The sequence below is a fragment of the Agelaius phoeniceus genome, chromosome 6 (genome assembly GCF_051311805.1).
Source record: "Agelaius phoeniceus isolate bAgePho1 chromosome 6, bAgePho1.hap1, whole genome shotgun sequence".
NCBI classification, from domain to species: domain Eukaryota; kingdom Metazoa; phylum Chordata; class Aves; order Passeriformes; family Icteridae; genus Agelaius; species Agelaius phoeniceus.
In genome coordinates this window covers 6,039,898-6,059,258 of record NC_135270.1, presented here as the reverse complement: position 1 = coordinate 6,059,258, position 19,361 = coordinate 6,039,898, and the positions used below count along the sequence as shown (strand labels likewise).

Genomic DNA, 19,361 nt, shown 5'->3' with positions numbered 1-19,361 from the left:
ATGAAATGCAGGATCAAGCTAAGGAGTAGTTGGCAGTTTTCTGTGATTTTATCATAATTAAAGCAATATAGCAATCACAGATCCAGGGCCAAAATCATGCTCCAGTTCATGATTGCCATCAATGTATTTATTTGTAACTGTTATATTTATTTATTGGCTTCTTTGTTGCACAGTGTGCTAGAATTATTACATATGTTACCAGAAAAAAAAATGTAGGCCAGTGTTTGAGTGGAGTGTGATTGTTTTTTTATATTGTATATCATAGAATCATAGAATGGCCTGGGTTGGAAGGGACCTTGAAGATAATCCAGTTCCATCTCTCTTGCCATGGGCAGGGACTCCTTCCACTATCCCAGGTTGCTCCATCCAGAGCAGACAGAGCTCCATCCAACCTGGCTTTAACACTTCCAGGGATGGGGCAGCCACAGCTTCTCTGTGCCAGGGCCTCCCCACTCACACAGCAAGGAATTTCCCCCTAAATCTAATATAAAGCTACTCTTTTTCATTGTAAAGCTTCTCCCTTGTTCTGTCACTGCATGCCCATGTCCCTCTCCACTGCTCCTTTCAGGCACTGGAAGGCCACAGTTGGGTGGCCTCAAATCCTTCTCCTCTCCAGGCTGAACAATCCCAATTCTCTCAGCCTGCCCTCATTTGAGAGGTGCTCCATCCCTCTAATCTTGGTGCTCTGCTCTGGGATCACTGCAGCAGCTCCCTGTCCTTGCTGTGCTGGGAGCTCAGGGCAGGATGCAGAGCTCCAGGTGGGATGTGAGCAGAGCAGAGGGGCAGGATCCCCTCTAATCTTGGTGGGATCACTGCAGCAGCTCCCTGTCCTTGCTGTGCTGGGAGCCCAGGGCTGGATGCAGAGCTCCAGGTGGGATCCGAGCAGAGAGAGGGGCAGGATCCCCTCTAATCTTGGTGGGCTCACTCCAGCAGCTCCCTGTCCTTGCTGTGCTGGGAGTCCAGGGCTGGATGCAGAGCTCCAGGTGGGATCTGAGCAGAGAGAGGGGCAGGATCCCCTCTAATCTTGGTGGGATCACTGCAGCAGCTCCCTGTCCTTGCTGTGCTGGATGCAGAGCCCCAGGTGGGATGTGAGCAGAGAGAGGGGCAGGATCCCCTCTGATCTTGGTGGGATCACTGCAGCAGCTCCCTGTCCTTGCTGTGCTGGGAGCCTGGATCTGGATGCAGAGCTCCAGGTGGGATGTGAGCAGAGCAGAGGGGCAGGATCCCCTCTAATCTTGGTGGGATCACTGCAGCAGCTCCCTGTCCTTGCTGTGCTGGGAGCCCAGGGCTGGATGCAAAGCTCCAGGTGGGATCTGAGCAGAGCAGAGGGGCAGGATCCCCTCTAATCTTGGTGGGATCACTGCAGCAGCTCCCTGTCCTTGCTGTGCTGGATGCAGAGCCCCAGGTGGGATCTGAGCAGAGAGAGGGGCAGGATCCCCTCTAATCTTGGTGGGATCAGTGCAGCAGCTCCCTGTCCTTGCTGTGCTGGGAGCCCAGGGCTGGATGCAGAGCTCCAGGTGGGATCTGAGCAGAGAGAGGGGCAGGATCCCCTCTAATCTTGGTGGGATCACTGCAGCAGCTCCCTGTCCTTGCTGTGCTGGGAGCCCAGGGCTGGATGCAGAGCTCCAGGTGGGATCTGAGCAGAGAGAGGGGCAGGATCCCCTCTAATCTTGGTGGGATCACTGCAGCAGCTCCCTGTCCTTGCTGTGCTGGGAGCCCAGGGCTGGATGCAGAGGCCCAGGTGGGATGTGAGCAGGGAGAGGGGCAGGATCCCCTCTAATCTTGGTGGGATCACTGCAGCAGCTCCCTGTCCTTGCTGTGCTGGGAGCCTGGATCTGGATGCAGAGCTCCAGGTGGGATCTGAGCAGAGAGAGGGGCAGGATCCCCTCCCCAGCTGCTCTCAGCCTGCTCTGGGTGCAGCCCAGGCTGGGATTGGCTTTCTGGGCTCCAGCTCCACACTGCTGGCCCATGTCCAGCCTCTCACCCACCTGCACCCCAAGTCCTTCTCCCCAGGGCTGCTCTGGATCTGCTCATCCCCAGCCTGGACTGGTACCAGGGGCTGCCCTGGCCCAGGTGCAGCACCAGCCTTGGCCTGGTTAAACCACAGGAGATTTCCATGGGCCAGTTCTTGAGCTTGTCCAGTCCTTCTGGATGGCATCCTGTCCTTCAGAAGGGTCACCTGCACCACTGAAGGATGGAATGTACAAGACTGGCTGTCACCATTTGGTCAGATGTGACATAGACATATGTGATCAGGGTCCAAGAAGAAAAAGTTTTTATTTGTGTTCTCCAGCTTATATACTCTTAACAAAGCATGATCTTAAGTCATTAACTACATCACAATAACTTATTATATTCTTTGGTGCAAAGCACTTAGTGTCAATATAATTGGCAAAAGTTTTACAGAAATTTAATAAGACATGTATAAAGATCTACTTATGCATGTAGTCTAGCTTACAAAAATTTCCATGTATCTTTTCTAATTTGTTTCCATGCTGACAGCCTTGTCTTCTTCCTTGCTATGGATACACTGGAAAATCATCAATTGTTTTTTCTTCCATTAACTCAGCTTTGCTTGCAGGCCAGCTGTCAAGCCCCTCCATAGCTGGCTCTGCAGAAGAATGATGTGGTATGTTACAGCTTTAATGGTATCATGAGTGGCAGAGCACCACTGGGGGTCCTTGTGCTTGGGGCAGCACATGGTGATTCTTCACAGGGCCAGCACTTGCTGCCTGTGCTTTTGGCTTTCTTTTCACTGCAGGTACAACAAACCTGGCTCTATGCTGTTTTTCCAATGTCTCTCTATTCCCAGTGCCTTCTTTCACAGAGAGCATTGCTCCTGTACTTTGCTTTTCCATAACAGGTGATCCCTGGTTTTGGTCGTGTTCTGGCTCTTCCGTTGCATTTCTGTGCCAAAATATTTTTTCTTCCTTTAAGAGGCTTTCAGCTAAACCTGTAAACTGGGCTTTGCAGCAAAATTCTTAGTGTGCTTTAGGGCAATTTTTGGTGGACTGAAAAGAATCATGGAAGAATAGTCAGATGTACATGCTGGATCAGCAGCTTCACCTGTTGTTGATGGAAGAAATTAGTTAATGGCAGAATGTGAAGTTAATGGTGCAAGTCTGAGATTACAGCTTGGTTGTTGCAAATGGACAAAAAGGATTGTATTTCAGCACATCATAGTACTTTATTTTAGAACTATCACAGTATCATAGTTTGCTATCATACACAAACACCCTAGTGCTTAGCTTTCAGTGGCTAACCATGTGTCAACAAAAGCTTTAGAAATAAATTTTATGAATAGCCTTGTGCTGAGAGAATGAATCTTCACAATTGTTTGGAAACAGTGTTTTGGAGATTTGAGGACATTCTTTTTCAAAAACTAATGTTTCAAAGATAAAACAATCAAATAACTTGAATGTATCTAAGCAGATGAAGTCTGAAGAAGTTCAGGCCAAAGCTGAATTGGGTCTGATGTATCAACACATTGTGAAAAGTGCACAAAATGAGATTTCTGCAGCACATGTTTCTGTTGAGCACTGTTGGACAGCTACACATGCTGGATGCAGCACCTTTGTGGAGGCTGTGGCTGCTGCCAGCCTGTGGTATCCTGCAGGAGCAGGAATGAGCGAGTAGATCAGATAGGCAGTAATAACATGAGTTTTGGTTAGGCTTGTTATTAATCACTGACTGCGTTGTTTGTTGTTGTAATTGGGATTCTGACCAAAGCAGAAAATTGCAGTTGCTTTAACAGATTAGATTTTGCATTTAATTTGGCGTGTGGCCTCTTTAAACATGAAGCTAGGCATTAAGATATGTGTGAATAGGGAAGAGAGTGCTGCCTTTCAAAGAGCACACTCTGTCTTGGAACCTCACAGCAAATGCTCTCCTTTGAATTTCCTCACTTACATTGCTCTGTGCATTTATTTGAAAACTTGAGTATATGTACAAACAAATGAAGCAAAATCTTCAGAATTCATTTTATTGAGCTGATCTATGAAAGCTGATCTATGAAAGCTTGACTTCTGACATGACAAAAGATGATGGAGCTGCTGGAAAGCTCATTGCAGCAATGAGGAGAAGATCTTGTTTCTTTCCTGTTCCCAATCCTCCTCCTGGTCATGTGCTTCCACTCCTTCCAAGGTGCCACCACTGCACTTGTGTTGCCTCAAATCAAGTCCTGAGAAAGCTGTCTATGTTTTCACTGGATGATTTATGAAAGGATCTAGTATGGACCAGAACTGGTATAAGGTAAGTGGGAGAAATGTGCAATGACATTGCACATAGGAAAAATAAAAAAAAAACTAAATAAAACCTTTGATCTTGAACAAACTCGTATTTTTAATAGAGAGTGTTTTATTTTAACTCTTACTGGAAGATATTTTCCTTTGTATGATATTAATGCTGGGTGTTTAATGTGAAATGTTGGATGTTTATGTATTCAATACTTGCTGATCTTTAGAGAAATTAAACTGAAGCTTGAACTCTATTGAGCAATCAGAGGTGTTTCTTAAATCAAGTAGGCACTGCTTCAGAAATTAAAACGAGGCCATTTCAAAACTTACGTTTAACTGCACCAGTTTCTAGAGTGAAATATTTTTTCAGATGCTTTGACGTTTGTCTGCTCCCTTTAGAGTGTGCGGCTCCCAGAATGTAGGCAGCAAAATGCCTGCATCTGATGGCCCCTACTGCTTCAGTGCTTCAGTAGTCTGGGTGCTGTGGAAAAGCACCTAGTGTTACCAACCATACCATGGAAGAAAGTGTTAACAACTCCATTTAAAAGAAATCAAAAGGGTTGTCAGAGGTTTTTTCATTTTTTAGTCATAGGCTAAATTAGCATTTTCTCTTTTGACATGATTAATTTATATAAATGGAATGAAAGATGGAATTGTTGTCCCAAGACACTTAATGGGAATGAAACATCTATCCCATCAGCTGTATTTCAAATATCAGCTCAGTTGTCTGGTTAAAAAGTTTCATTGGATGTTCAAATATAGGAGATTTAGGTAGTCTGTGGGGAGCTCAGCTCCTCTTGTATGATTGGAAGAACAAACACAGCTCTGACTATTTTTTTCCAGAGGGTAAATCAAAAGTGGCTTAATTTAGTGAAATTCACTGTGCTCCATATTTGCTCTAGCTGCCCTCCTGCCTCTCTAAGGAATTCCACACACACTGCATCATGTGTGGCTACACCTCAGATTGAAATTGCCATTATCATGAGGAACTCCTGCTTCCTGCCTCGCTTTTGCATGCCTGTTCTGCTCCTCACTGGGGGGATCTTACTTCACTACCCCTAGGAAAGGAGTATTTTTTGGTCATACCATCGTGCTAAATCTGCTCACCAAAGGCCTGACAAAAGTCAAGGAAGATGGAAGGGTTAACACCTGGTTAAGTCTTGAGGAGTTCATCTTCAGTGCCTGCAGTTCATGAACCTCAGATGCTCAGCTAAACTGGAGCAGTGGAGCAGGAAGACTTTGTTCAGAGTAGAAATTGCCAGTGTTAAAAAACACAAACCATAGCCCTTTTTCTCTACCAATAAGTTCTATATGGCATGAAGAATCATCTAACAGTAAAATGGTTTGGGTTGGAAGGGAACTACAAAGGTCATCTAATTCCAACCCCCTGCCATGGGCAGGAACACCTTCATGGATGGAGCCCCATCCAGCCTGGCCTGGACTCTTTCCAGGGATGGATCCTAAACTTCTTTGTGCCAGTGTTTCACCACCCTCATAATAAAAAAATCCTTCCTTATATGTAGTCTAAATCTTTCAGTTTAAAACCATTACCACTTATCCTGTCACAACAGGCCCCGCTAATAAGTTTGTCTCCATTTTCCTCTAAGCACCCTTTAGGTGCTTTCAGAAGAGTTGTTACCAACTCAATTTAAAAGAAATCAAAAGGGTTGTCAGAGGTTTTTTTTCATTTTTTAATCATAGGCTAAATTAGCATTTTCTCCTTTGCCGTGATTAAACATTCATTTGGAAATTGTTTTACAAAATAATATAGAGACTAGCAGAGCTTAAAATATTGCTACCCATCACCCAAAATATGACAGCACTTGAAATCAAAGTTAGAATTAAATATAGCCAGTGACAAGTGCATTTAAAATATTCTGACAGATGAGTAGAAGGAAATATGTTCATAAGATTAAGTAATTGTTTATGCAGTTCAGAAATGACTGGAAATAGTCAAAAATAGCTAAATAAAGAGCAGGTTATTTGAGAAGATCTACTTAAGATTTTTGAGAGGAAAACACATGCAAGTTCTTTGTTGTGGAAATGATAGTGATAAATTTGTAGTGATAGGAATTAATTGAAAGATGTTTACAGTATGGAAAGACCATGCTTGAAGTGTTTGAAAATGGCTTTTAAACCCAGAATTTCCTTCCTGTTCTCTATACCACATGGAACAAGCAAGGATAGCAGCAGTAAAACTTCTGTTGGCAAGAGAGACTGTGGATAGAAAAGTTTGGTTTGTTGCTTGTTTTTGGGGTTTTTTATTACTTTGATGGTTCATTTAAAGCTAGAAATAGTGTTGCTAAACTGCAAGTAATAAATTAGTCTTATTCACAGCTGATAATCTGAGGAATGATAAGGAAAAATGCTTTTCAGATTTCAAATATAACTTTTAAGGGAAGATCAGACTGAAACACTCCAGTTAATAGAAGTGGGCATCATTATAACAACAGAATACTCTGAACTGGGTTTGGCAACAGCATTGTGGTAAAGAATTTGGCAGAGCATTATACTTTTTATTACCTGAAGTGATCAGTGATCTCATTTTTTGCTCCAATCTCAGTTCAGCTGCAGCCAATAAAAACCTTGACAGGACCAGAATCAAATGCTTCAGAGCTCACATTTTCATCAGCTGTGGTGAGGAAATGCACTTCCACGTGGTACTTGGGTTTTGCTGTTCTAATGAATTCACAAAAATCCCAACAACCCCCGGCCCTATAAATGCATAATTGATAGAACACATAGCAGGCTTTCCTATTGCAGCAGTAAGCAGGTTCAGTGATTTATTTTTCAACTGACACAGCCAGAGATCACTTTTCTGACCCTTATTATTTGCCCTAATTAATAAAGTGTCTTGTTTTGTAAAAGGTTGCGTGCTGTAATCTTCTGTGATGCTGAAAGGGCTGTTCTGGAAAATTGTTCAAGGCAATGGCTAACGGCACTTATAGTGACACGTTTAAAACAGAATATTTGTGTTTACCAGTGTTTTGTTTGGATGGTTCTGTTTTCAACTGTCATGGTAGATAACTATTAAATCACTTAAAATCCACTGTCTTTCCTAAAGGTCCTGGAAAGAAACAGCAAAATCAAAACACTGATAGTTTACATCTCTATACCAGTTAAGTTAACTTGTTGCTGCTTTGCTCCTCCAAAATCTTCCTCCTACTCTTCCTACTTAATAACAAAATGCTTTGGATTGGAAGGGGCCTTAAAGATCATCCAGTTCCAGACACCCTGCCATGTGACATCTTCCACAGGACCAGGTTGCTCCAAGCCCCATCCAACCTGGCCTAGAACATTTCCAGGGATCCAGGGGCAGCCACAGCTTCTTCACAGGGCAGCCTGTGCAGCACCACCCTCACAGTAAAGGATTTTTTCCCAATATCCAATCCAACCCTGGTCTCTGTCAGGATTATTTGCTGTTACAAGTACAAGTCATTTGCTGCTTTATGTATTCTAATAGCAACTCCATTTTTAAAAGAAGCTACATGTAAAATTTGCAAGGGTGGCAAAATAAATGAATCTGAATTTTAATCTAAATACGTAACTCCCCGTAGTCTCTCTCTTGTTGATTTTCTGTCTGTTGAATCATGATTTCTAAAAAGAGACAAGATACAAGGTCAGAGTGGGCCAGGAGTCAGTGCATGAAAGAAGCAAAACAAACTCAACCCAGACAAGTGCCATTCAAAGGAATTCTGTCCCTCTACAAGCAGAGGTAAGTTTACACTGTATTCAACTAAATTTCAAACTTTGCTCCTTCTTTGCAAAAGGCAGGATGTGTCTCCCAAATTATCATGCTATGTGCAACCAGTGTTTGAATGTCAGTCCCTGCACATTCTCAGGGTCTAAGGTGCAGACTCCTTGAGTAAATTTGAGTGTTTTACTCTACTGAAAGGGCACTTTACTGCCCGGAGCACTACACCATTGATGTTTAACAGTTACACCCTCTTAAGTTTTTTTAATTAATTATGAAGGATGAGATTTTTTTCTTGCATTGGATGGAATCAGCTGCAAATAATTTGTAGGAACAGTAGAAAAAATCAAATTTCCAGTGATTGAATGGGATTCTGTACGATTTCTGTAGTGTATTTAAAATTTGGCTTTGCCAGATGTCTGTAGCAACATTAAAGAATCTCTGAATGGTCACAAGCCCTGTGAAATCCCTTTGCTTTGCAGTGCTGCTGTCAGTTCCATTAGTTAGTAATTTTTGAGTCCCAGGAAAAATTTAAGTAAAAGTGTGCCCTAGAGCTCAAAATGCACATTAGAAAAATTGAAAAATCGTCAGCTAAATGAAAGGGAAATATGGGAGAATATTTTTGCAAGCTTATGATTGCATAGCTTGTCGTAACCTTGTATTTTGATTATCAACAGTGACCTCACACAATTAATTTATTTCAGTCTTACAGAACTTGAAGAACTTCAAAATGCTTTCACAAGTAAGGGCAAAAGTTAATTGAAACATCCCAACATGGGGATTCCCCCATCTCTCAACAAAAAAAAAGAAGGTGGAGAGAGATTGGTGACTCACCAAAAGCCAAATTGGATGGTGAAGTTTTGTGAACAGGAACACCAATGGGAATGCTACTAACTGCATTGCATTTGTTTTTCAAAGGGCAAGACTTCATTGAGTAGCACTGTCAGTGTATCCCCTTTACATTCTAAGATTTGGAGCGTTTCCATCATTACAAAGACATTTACGGATTGAAAATCTCAGACCAGTTTTCTGCATCTTGCTCAACAACACTGTAGCTTCCAGTATGTTAAAAACAATAAGATTCAGTGAAATATTTCATATTCATTTCAACCCTTAACCCTTTAACTTATATTATAAAGTGGATTGTAGGCACCAAATTGAAATAGAATTTGCTGTTGTCAGCATTGACTCAGTGAGGGGGGGAAAAAAGGGGGGTTTTGTTTAATCTTAAAAAAAATTTTTAATTGTTTGTGTCTTAACTGTACAGCCACTGTCTAACAAGAGAACAGCCTGACATGTTTCCTGTGAGACCCTCTGCTCTGGCTTCCTGTGCTGAGGAGGGGACACAAGTGATGGGCAGCAATTTGCTCAGCGAGATCTATAGGCTGCATAATGCTGGGGGTTGATATTTTAATAAGATGTAAAATTCACAGTGGCTACAGCTGTAGATACAGAAACTGTCTTGACACAGAGAACCAATAACTCCCAGGAGTTCTTGCCTCTTAGATTTTTGATCTAATATGATGTTTCTTTCTACTTAAAGGTATCATTTTGCCATCCTTGTAGTGCAAGACACACTTACTAAGGTGCTTCAAGGCGGTAGATTGGGCTTTGGTTTGAAAGTTAAATGTTTCTCTCTACATTTCAGCCTTTAAAGTATGAAAGAAACATTAGCTGTGAAACCTGGGTAGGTTTTTAAAAAGGGACAAATCTCTGGCTTTTTGCTCAACATTCACTGGTCCACAGTATTCTATTTCCTCTCTTTGACCTGGTATTTACTGTTCAACATCAAAACAATTTGATGCAAGTGTACTTTGCCTGAATTGGTAGTGTGCCACATAATGAATGCTTCCTTTTGATGCAAAATTATCATCATAAAAATACAAGCAATTAAGTTGTGTGACCAGCAATATCTAAACCAAACCAGTGTAATCCACTAGCAGTACTATATATATATATATATTATATATATATATGTATATTTGACAGATCAAGCCATGAAATAATTTTTGCACTCAAGTCTATTACAAGAATGAATAGAAAATGCGCCCAGCAAAGAAGGGAATATGTCAAACAACAAAGTAGACTTCTTATGGTGGTTTAAAATATTAAGTCACAAAAAATAGCTAGTGTCAATATGAGCAATTAAAATACTGTTCTTTCTGAAGAAAAAGAAGATGAAACTATTAATGAAGAATCAATAGTTTGATGGGATGGCTCATATGGAAGAGGGCAGCAGTACAAGACTTTCTGCATTCTCTCCTCTTGGCACAGTGTCTTTGTGCAAAGAACAGTCCTGCAGCCTTTGTGCCAGGTGACCTCTTTCCCCACATGGGAACTTCACTCCTCCCTCGTTGTCCAGAAGATCTTTCACATTTCTGTAAATCATCTTGCAATATGCAAGGTAAGCACACACTTTTTTCAAAAGCATGTTATGTTCCAGCAACCCTCCCTGAGCCCAGCAGCAGGTTTGCGCCTAGGGGCCAGGGAGGGACATGGACTTTCTAAAGAGCCGAGGGTGCCTGGGGGGCCCTGGGTAAGGGGGTGGGGGCACGGCGTGCTGGCCATCAGAGGTCACTGCCTGCTCATAGGTGGGCAGCTCGGAGTCGTCGGGAAGGGGGTTCAAGGAGAACTCCTCGTGCCTCCTGAAGATGTTGGCTGAATTCCGTCTTCTGCTCCTCACATAACCCATGTACCTAAACAAAGGGAACAGCAGGTAAGTGGAAAGTTCTTCTTTAAAGGGAAGCAAGAAGATGAAGTATTGTATTTGTGGGATGGCCCGATGAAGGGAGGAATGATGAATCTGACTCCGTGTTCTCAGAAGGCTAATTTATTATTTTATGATACTGTATTATATTAAAGAATGCTATACTAAATTATACTAAAGAATACACAAAGGATACTTACAGAAGGCTAAAAAGATAATGGAAACTCGTGACTCTTTCCAGAGTCCCGACACAGCTTGGCCCTGATTGGCCACTGAGTGAAAACAACCCACAGCAGAATCCAATGAAAAAATCAGCTGTGGGTAAACAATCTCCAACCACATTCCACATGAGCACAACGCAGGAGAAGCAAATGAGATAAGAATTGTTTTCTTTTTCTCTGAGGCTTCTCAGCTTCCCAGGAGAGAAATCCTGAGTGAAGGGATTTTTCAGAGAATGTGAATGCCACAATCAAGTCATAAGCATAAAATAAACAAAACCACAAACAACCCAAAAAAACCCCACAAGAGAAAAACCATGCCTTCAGTGATCACAAAGACCAGAAGCCAAATACTCTCTCCAAACCGCAGGGTAAGAACAGCTCAGTGATGTGACATTTATAGGGAAGAGGAAGCACAGAATCCTTTTATATTCCTTTCAAGATTAGGACAAAGGAGCATTCAGGAGTAGAGACTTGGTAAAAAAGCATTTCCTCCACATTGCTTCATCATCTATTACCACAACTGCTTCACATCTGAAGTAGAGCACATGCCATGAGAGCATACAGCTTATTTGAAAGCACCAACAGAACACGTTAGACTTCACATTGCAGGCCCCCACCTACTAAAATTATTCCATCATCTTAGTAAGAATATTTTGAAATGAAGAACACACAAACACACAGTTAAAAAAAAAAAAGGCAAACCCAAAGGTTTGGGTGTGCAATATTGTTTTATGTTTTTGTGTTATTAACTACTGTTGGTGCTCACTTAACTTTGCTTCTAGGCAAGTAAGAACTCGAACTTCCGCTGGATTTTCTGAGAATACAATAGTTAGACCAACCCAGAGTGATTTTTAAATGCCACTCTTAAGCAAGAGTTTGTTTTGTGTGCGCTTGGGTTTTTTAAGCAGTGAAATTCCTTACCCTGGTGGTTGCCTTGATTTGCATCTGCTCTTGCAGCAGTAGAAGATAATCAGTGCAATTATAACCAACAGCACTCCAGCAGCAACCAGGCTGATGAGCAGTCCTGTGACATTAATCTTCTGCAGTGCCTCATCACCTGGAGAGAAAACATGGATGATTTTCATTCTGTTCTTTCCATCTACCCAGCCTGCAGTGTACACTGTAAAATACTACTTTTGCACTGTTATTAGGCTGTTCCTTCCACAAATGTCTAAGCTGCTGTAAGAAGCTGTAAATCTGTGCAACACAACCCAAGAGAATCATTCACAGTCAACTTAAAGCAAAAGGGAGTTGATGCCCCCTTTTCTCTGCATGAAACTGTTGAGATGCCTGTCTTCCAAAGCCTTCCAAAGCCTTCCAAATATTCCTTCATGTACTTGTGACCTTGATCAGGTCCCACTGACCATTTTTTCTTAAAATAAAATTATTAAATTAATTAAAATTTATTTATTAATTAATTATTAAATATATTAAAATTATCTGACATCAGACTACTCTGAGCCTAAATCAGGCTGTTATGTATTACTATTAAAGAAATAGAGGGGAGACAAAACAAAACCAAACCACCGGAGCAGCCACAGAATCACTGCCAAGTTTACCAGTTGTGTAATAAAGGAATGGTCAAGGAAATTACCTACAGACCTATAATGGATCCCACATTAAGATGCTTCAGTTTTACCATATCAGGAAATTAAATATATTTGTACAGTTCACAGTGATCTTCAGTAAAAAGATAATTTCTGATTTCCTTAACTGATTGCATGATCTATTAAGAACGTACTATTATAAGAACCAGAAAATATTGCAATATAATAAAAAAGTAAAAAGATTACTTACCTAATTTTATTTTAGGGCCTTTAGTTGAATATTCTTTCCAAAAATCCATCTATAAAACCCAAAAAGAATCACATTTTTTATATGAGATAAAGAAGTTACAGGCCTATTGACTTATATTTAATATGGTACCTTGGGCAGAATTTAACAGTGGCATAAACAGAAATAACTCCTGCTGAGGGATTTGTATTTACTCATCCCATGGTATTTTTCTTCTACAACTTTGCATTAAAATTTCTCAGATCCCAGTTGGTAAAAGAAAAAAGTACATTTAATTGTACAGTGTTGCCTCATATTTCTGCCAGATTACAATAGAAATTAGGGTATATTCTGACACCAAAAAATGCTTACAATTACTTTTTTTGCAAATCCCTACAAAACAGTATTTGAGGCAAAGTTAAATTCTTAAAATTCCAACATTTGAATTCACATTAGCTAGGAAAAATAGTGGGATCCATTTAAGAGAAGAACTTTAATGTTTTATGACCATCCGGCATTAAATGTGTTGAGTTATAATTTTCACTTTTGCTACCAAGCAAAAGACTCTAGCAAGATTTCAATTTAGCAATTTGACCTTTTTCTTAGGAAATTGTTAGCAATGGCAAGCTAACACTTCCACCTTTAGAACAGGGGTGAATTCCTCACCCTTTCTGCAGAGCACACCTAGAATCACAAAAAGATTCTTGCTGCTTGTGCAACAACCAGTCTTCAGACAATCCTCACATTCCTTTACTGAGCTGAAAGGTTTCTCATTGTTTCTTTTTATATATTTATATACCAGGTTTCTTCTCAGCCACATCTAGGTGGGGAGTTAGAATGTGGTGCTACAGGAACACTCAGTAACAGCTGAACTGCAGCTTTGCTCCACACTGGCCTCTTACAAAACACTTCTGAGCATGACACAAGGATGCAATCAGCCAATTAATACATTTATAATTAATAATGTGAAACATTTAAACTGGATGCTGAGAAGTTGCTAAAATATCCAGAAATCTGAAAAATCCAGGAATAGCCACAAGTGGGACTTCTGAAGCTTCATTTCTATTTGTTTGCAGAATTAAAGGCAACATCTAAAGTCTTTAAGACAATATTCATATATTAAGACAACATTGATATATTAAGACATTATTCAACATATTCAAGTGCATTCACTGTGTATCTAAAGCAAAAACCCCATGTAATTGGGATATCTGCTTTTAGAACAAAATAAGCAGTCATCTCTCAGTGCTGTGTTAGAGGAGTTACAGTGTTTGTGTACAATAATTCATGTTACAATAATTTGTGTATGAAAATTTACATTACAATAATTTGTGTACAAAAATACAGTTATTTAGCCAATAACCTCCCTCACTAAATTAAATTCAATTTGAACTGCTACCGTTTTATCAGGGTCTTCAAAAATTTCTCTTGCTTCTTCATAATTGCAGAGTTCTTCATTGCATTCCCTTTCCAGGTTATCAGCTGTGAATGCTTCAAAATCAAATCTGTTGTTCAGAAGATGTCGTCCAATGAATAAATTGGCCTCCCTTGCAGATGTGAACACTAATGAAAAAAAAAAAAATTAAGTTGATTTAAAACAAGTTAGGAAGGCTAAATTTGGTATTTTTAAAGAATGCTAAAGATTTTAAAGGAGCACTTTGGGATAATTTCTTCCCCTAGCATCTCTCAGCTACATATAAGGGAAAGATCAAAGTCTCCTCCTAAAATTTCTTCTTCACTACTATATTTTCTAACTATGTAACATAAAATAAATGTATTTGCCTTTCTCATAAACCATCTCAGCTATTCCTTATCCGGGCCAAGAGAATTTGATTATCATGAGAACTGTTGGTCAAGTTTTGGTGTGACCCCTGGTGGGATGTGAGCAGCAGTTTTTACTGGAGCTCTTAAGAACAAAGAAATTGTCACATAAAGCAAACTTCAGCCAGATGCAAAGTAAGCAACACCCTGACCTAGGGGGGGAAGGAGGCAAGGGTGGGGGAAGGAAAAAAACCAAATATACATTTATCAATATTCTGGTATCTATGAGTTCCAAATTTTATTTACAGAATTTAGTTTTTAAATCACATCAGCAGACTCCTAGTCATTCTACAATTGTTCTCTTTTCACAATCGTGGCACCAAACTTTATGTAAAGGTGACTTATTGCCAAGTTTATTTGTTTTAAATTTGTCCATGACATGAATTTTACTGACAACATGCATTTCTGAAGACTTCTGAAAAGTAGAGATTCTCTTCTTTTGTGTTCCATGAGGCCTCATGGATTAAGTGGTGAGGTGAGATTCCAGAACAGTGAGTGAAATTATAGAAGGCTTTGGAATACAGGAATGTATTTCCTCACTAGGCATTTTCCATAGTCAAGTTTTAGCCTGCTCTTGCGACAGTTTCTTATTTAAAAAAAAAAAAAAAAAAAAAAAAAAAAAAAAAAAGGCAAAACCAAATTTCTAGTGAAAGCCTAATCTATGTCCACAAAATTTCCTATTTGGTTGAGGAAAATGACTAGAGGATTATTTTTGCAAGTGTAATGCAGAAACAGCATGGTTACATACCAAGCAGGATGGCTGAAAAAGGAGATGAGATTCAGGATAAAGTTATTCAGCTACAAATTAGCTTTGTGGTCTTGTTAGCCTGTTTGGCAAGATTATCACATTGCTCTGGAATTTTCACCCTAAGAGTCACTGTTAGATCTTGCAGTGCTATCTCATAACATTTTGCTCTCTGAAAACTGGAAAAACTGCAGCATAACTTACATATTGGTTGTTTATGTCTTTAATATGATAGAATATTTAAGGAATATGATATATAAGCATATATTTATATAATTTGTACACTGTTACACTGTGCACTGAAGTAGCTACATATGTGCACATGCATTTGTTTTTGTTATTCTAAAGTAATTGCAAGAAAATCTAAGCTTAAAATATTTATACTATACCTAAAGAGTAACCAGAGAAAAGGACTTAACAAAAACAAAACAAAAGCAATACAATCAAAAACCCCAAACAAACAAAAACAGAAGCCAAAACCAAAATCAAAACTCCCTCAAACCCACAAGTGGAAAGGGAAAATAATTACATGGGGAAAAAAATATTATCAATATTCTTGGTTCAGTGCAAATTACAAAAGTAACTTCAGTCTTCTGAAGCAGAGATCTTCAGTTTTGCTCACTAGTGTTTCACTCTTTACCATGCAAGTAGTATTAGCTGTCCTTTGAATTAACTTAGAGAACTCATGCATTTTGTTTAAAATGGAAAGTATAATCAAACTGCCTGGAGCCTAGAACCCTCAATTCCCAAGGATACATGGCCCAGTTTTCTTTTCAAGAATTTTTATCCATTTATGACTTTTTTCACTTTGTCACATATCTCCATCTCCAACTTACTTGCTACCTGGTGATTAAAACAGTATTTGAAGAATGAAACAGATGGATTTGAATTGAGCCCTAAATGTGAGGGGCCTGGATGCAGTTCTGCAGTCCTTGGTTTGAGAAAATGATCCAGGCAGTTTTAGGATGCCCAGCATTTAATTATTTAATTAAAAATTCAACCACACAATACTCTCAGTGAAGCAGCTCTGCTGGTAAAAGATGTTCACAAAACGCTGAAGGGGGACCTCTCAATGCAGGTACCCCATACCTTTGGCAACTGTTCTTGCTAAATTATTGGATTACATATATATATATATATATATATATATATATATATATATATATATATATTCCAATATTTTTGGATATTATATTATAATATTGATATTAATTGGATACTTCTCTTTCCAACTCTGTCTTTAAAGGAGGAGTGGTCTGGGCCTATTGTGAGGAGAGAGGTCTCACAGGAGCTCACAGGGAAGGGGCAAGCCTGATGTTTTATGCCCAGAGCAAGATGGATTTTAACAAATCATCTGTCACAAGCATTTTTTTGCTAGCCACTGTTTCTGCTCCTCATACTGCCCTGAAGGAGCCTCCTGCTCCATGTGATGACTTTTTAAACTCTGTCTTAAGGTTTCAGCACTCCTTCTCCACTGAGAAGACTGGACAGCTAAGGCAGAAATTTATTTTTGAAGCCCTTAAAATGCTAACCAGCCTTTGCTTTGTAGTGCTTGAGTCTCTGAGGGGAATTTGTTTGTTTTTACATGAGCTCCTCCCCACTTCTCTCCCTCCCTCCCCAGGGAAGAACTGCAAAAGCAGCACTATGCTTATCTTTCCAGGTGTTGTAAGGGGGCCTGGCATTGAGAGCAAATATCAATTGCAAAAAACAACCAAATAAACCCTTTCAAATACAAAGCAATTTCAGATATACAAATACAACTGTGATTTGCTCAAATAGTACCAAAAGAGTACTGTCTTAACACAGGCTTCAAACTTTTTGAATTTTGATGTTACTTAAAGGATTCTGGTTGTATCAACCACAATAATCCCAGAGGGCTGGAAAAACTTCAGTTGTCCCAATCTGCACTTACAACAAGATCTGATAAATACTTGATATTAACACCAAAGTCAATTATCGCTCATTTCAGCAAGAGGTATTAAAATAATCTGAAATTAAGCATAAAGCAGCATAATTTTGTCATAAAGTAAAAAAAAACCCAAAAAACCAAAACAAAAAAAAAAACCAAAAAGACCAAGCAACTAAACCATAAAAAACTCTGAAACAACAACAACCAAAACAACAATAACCAAACAATTAAGCCAGCAAAGCAAAGTTAGAAACAATTCTGGAAAGCACCAAGTCTCGTTAAAACTAAGTTACCATCTTTCCATTCCGGTTGCTCCGAGTTCTTTAATCTGCCAGGGCAGTGAGGAAACGCGAGCACCGTCACAGGCAGCTGACACAGCACCACCAAAACCGCGATCATGGCCGGGATCTGTCAGACAGAAACTAACGTGAGCTAAGCAGGAACGACAGCGCAATCCTCTGAAGTGTCAGCGCCGAGCCCTGAGTGAATCCTGACTCTGAAGTCATCCAGCGCAAGCACCTACACGCACTCGGGGCTGATGGCTCCTGGAAGAGACACCGACCCGAACAGGTCCTGCCTGTCTCTTGCGGGGCTCTGGTTGTGTAACACCCGCACATGTCACATCTCCGGCCGCCTCCTGCTCTCCTCTCCCGGCCCAACAGAGCGGCGGCCCCCGGGGAAGAGCCCCGCAGGGTGCCCCAGGTGGGTTCTGACACCGCAGAGCCTTTGCTGCCTTTTGTAGGAGGTAACAAAATCTCCCCGACGGGAACAGGTACAAAGCCCGTTTTGTCAGAGGAGTGAAACAAACTCGTAACTCTGCACGGAGCCACCCGACACGGGTAAAAACAGCATCGCCGCCCGAGGTGGGGACGTGCCACAGCCACTGGGGACCACGGCAGGGCTAGGGACAGCCTTTCCCCTGGGGCAGAGCGCTCTGCCAGTCCCGGGACAGCGGGGCCAGGTCCCGGGGAGCGCCCGGGACAGAAGGAGCAGCCAGCGCTGCCCTACCTGTCCCGGCAGGACAGCCTTTCCCTGGCTGTGCGGATCAGGAGTGGAACAGCCTTTCCCTGGCTGTGCGGCGGGATCCAGAGAGATCAGGTGCTGGGACAGCCTTTCCTTGGGCTGTGCGGATCAGATGTGGGACAACCTTTCCCTGGCTGTCCGGATCATGTGTAGATCAGCTTCTCCCCGGCTGTGTGGATCAGCTTTTCCCGGGCTGTGTGGATCAGCCTTTCCCCGGCAGTGTGGATCAGGTGTATATCAGCCTCTCCTTGGCTGTGTGGATCAGGTGTGGATCAGCCTTTCCCCGGCAGTGTGGATCAGGTGTAGATCAGCTTCTCCTCGGCTGTGTGGATCAGCTTTTTCCCGGCAGTGTGGATCAGCTTTTTCCCGGCAGTGTGGACCAGGTGTAGATCAGCCTCTCCCTGGCAGTGTGGATCAGGTGTGGATCAGCCTCTCCCGGGAAGGGCGCGGCGCAGTCCCGGGGCCGCACCGGGGCCGCCCCCGCCCGCGCTGCCCGAGCCCGGCCGGGGCCGCCCCGGGGCGGGGCAGGAACGGCCCTGGAGCGTGGGCAAAGAGGGGTCATGGGGAGCCCCGCGATTGCTGCAGGGGTTTTCCCTGGGCTTTGTTTCCAGACACCTGCCTGACCTCACCCGGACCCCGCATAGGCAGCAGGTCCTTCCTGCTCCTGCGATCCCCTTCTTCTGCTCAGCCTGGCTTTGTGCGCCCGGGGCTAGCGGCGGGGGTTTTGCTGAGAAGCTGGCGGGGGTTTTGCCCCCGGAGCAAGGCGCTGATGGCACAGCGGCCGCTGTGGCTAAGCCAGAGCGGGGCAGGGTGTGTCTCCCCCACCGGGCTGCTGCTGCTCCGCGATTAAGCAAGCTTGTACCTATCAGCAAGCATTTAGCCATCAGAGAGCCTTGTCTCCACCAAACTCTCCGAGCCCGGCAGCTGGAAGGACCAGCAGTAGCTTTATATACGTGAAAACAATGGTTTGGTTCCTTTTTCTGTTTGTTTTTCTTTTGGTTTGTTTGTGCGTTTTATCGTTTGGGGTTTTTTTGTTTGTTTGTTTGTTTTGGGTCAGTGCCGCTAAATCTTAAATCTTATAGTCTAGAAAGGGGCAGAAGTGGCTCCCTGAAATGCATGAGGCTGGTTTGCACCAGCACACACCGCAATTAGGAGCTCCCATCACTCTCCTTCCCAGAGGAGAGGCCAGGCTGAGCACATGGATCTGTGGCTCTTTTGGCTTCTCCTTCTTGG

At 41.8% G+C, this 19,361-nt stretch overlaps 2 protein-coding genes across 4 annotated transcripts in view; one reads left to right on the top strand and one right to left on the bottom strand.

Annotated features, from left to right (window-relative positions):
• CCDC73 (coiled-coil domain containing 73) overlaps positions 1–19,361 on the top strand; it is a 95,191-nt gene that overhangs the window by 3,692 nt on the left and 72,138 nt on the right. Inside the window, exons 1-2 of one of the 2 annotated variants that reach the window (XM_077179537.1) lie at positions 14,188–14,586; positions 16,443–17,807. The exons of the other annotated variant lie outside the window; for it this stretch is intronic. The gene's annotated coding sequence lies outside the window, so the exon portion shown is untranslated. Of the gene's footprint in view, positions 1–14,187; positions 14,587–16,442; positions 17,808–19,361 lie in introns of those variants that run through there. 2 annotated transcript variants of the gene reach the window in all.
• PRRG4 (proline rich and Gla domain 4) lies at positions 9,320–18,818 on the bottom strand. Of its 2 annotated transcripts, none has more exons than XM_054635814.2 (6): positions 18,114–18,818; positions 17,399–17,513; positions 14,030–14,193; positions 12,655–12,703; positions 11,779–11,914; positions 9,320–10,625 (listed from the first exon to the last, which is right to left on the bottom strand). In XM_054635814.2, the coding sequence occupies exons 2-6, from the start codon at positions 17,502–17,504 to the stop codon at positions 10,406–10,408; spliced, it is 675 nt and encodes a 224-aa protein (XP_054491789.2). In that variant the 5' UTR covers positions 17,505–17,513; positions 18,114–18,818; the 3' UTR covers positions 9,320–10,405. The 2 variants fall into 2 exon arrangements, with proteins under 2 accessions (XP_054491789.2, XP_054491790.2); XM_054635815.2 differs by lacking the exon at positions 18,114–18,818 and adding an exon at positions 17,629–17,978.

What these genes read in the sequence shown, in the direction of transcription:
- PRRG4 (XM_054635814.2), bottom strand. Translation starts at nt 17,504, where the DNA reads ATGATCGCGGTTTTGGTGGTGCTGTGTCAGCTGCCTGTGACGGTGCTC. An exon ending in GCAACCGGAATGGAAAGATG is followed by an intron (nt 14,194 to 17,398) that starts GTAACTTAGTTT and finishes TTTTTTCATTAG; the next exon opens with TGTTCACATCTGCAAGGGAG. An exon ending in TTGAAGACCCTGATAAAACG is followed by an intron (nt 12,704 to 14,029) that starts GTAGCAGTTCAA and finishes TGGGTTTTATAG; the next exon opens with ATGGATTTTTGGAAAGAATA.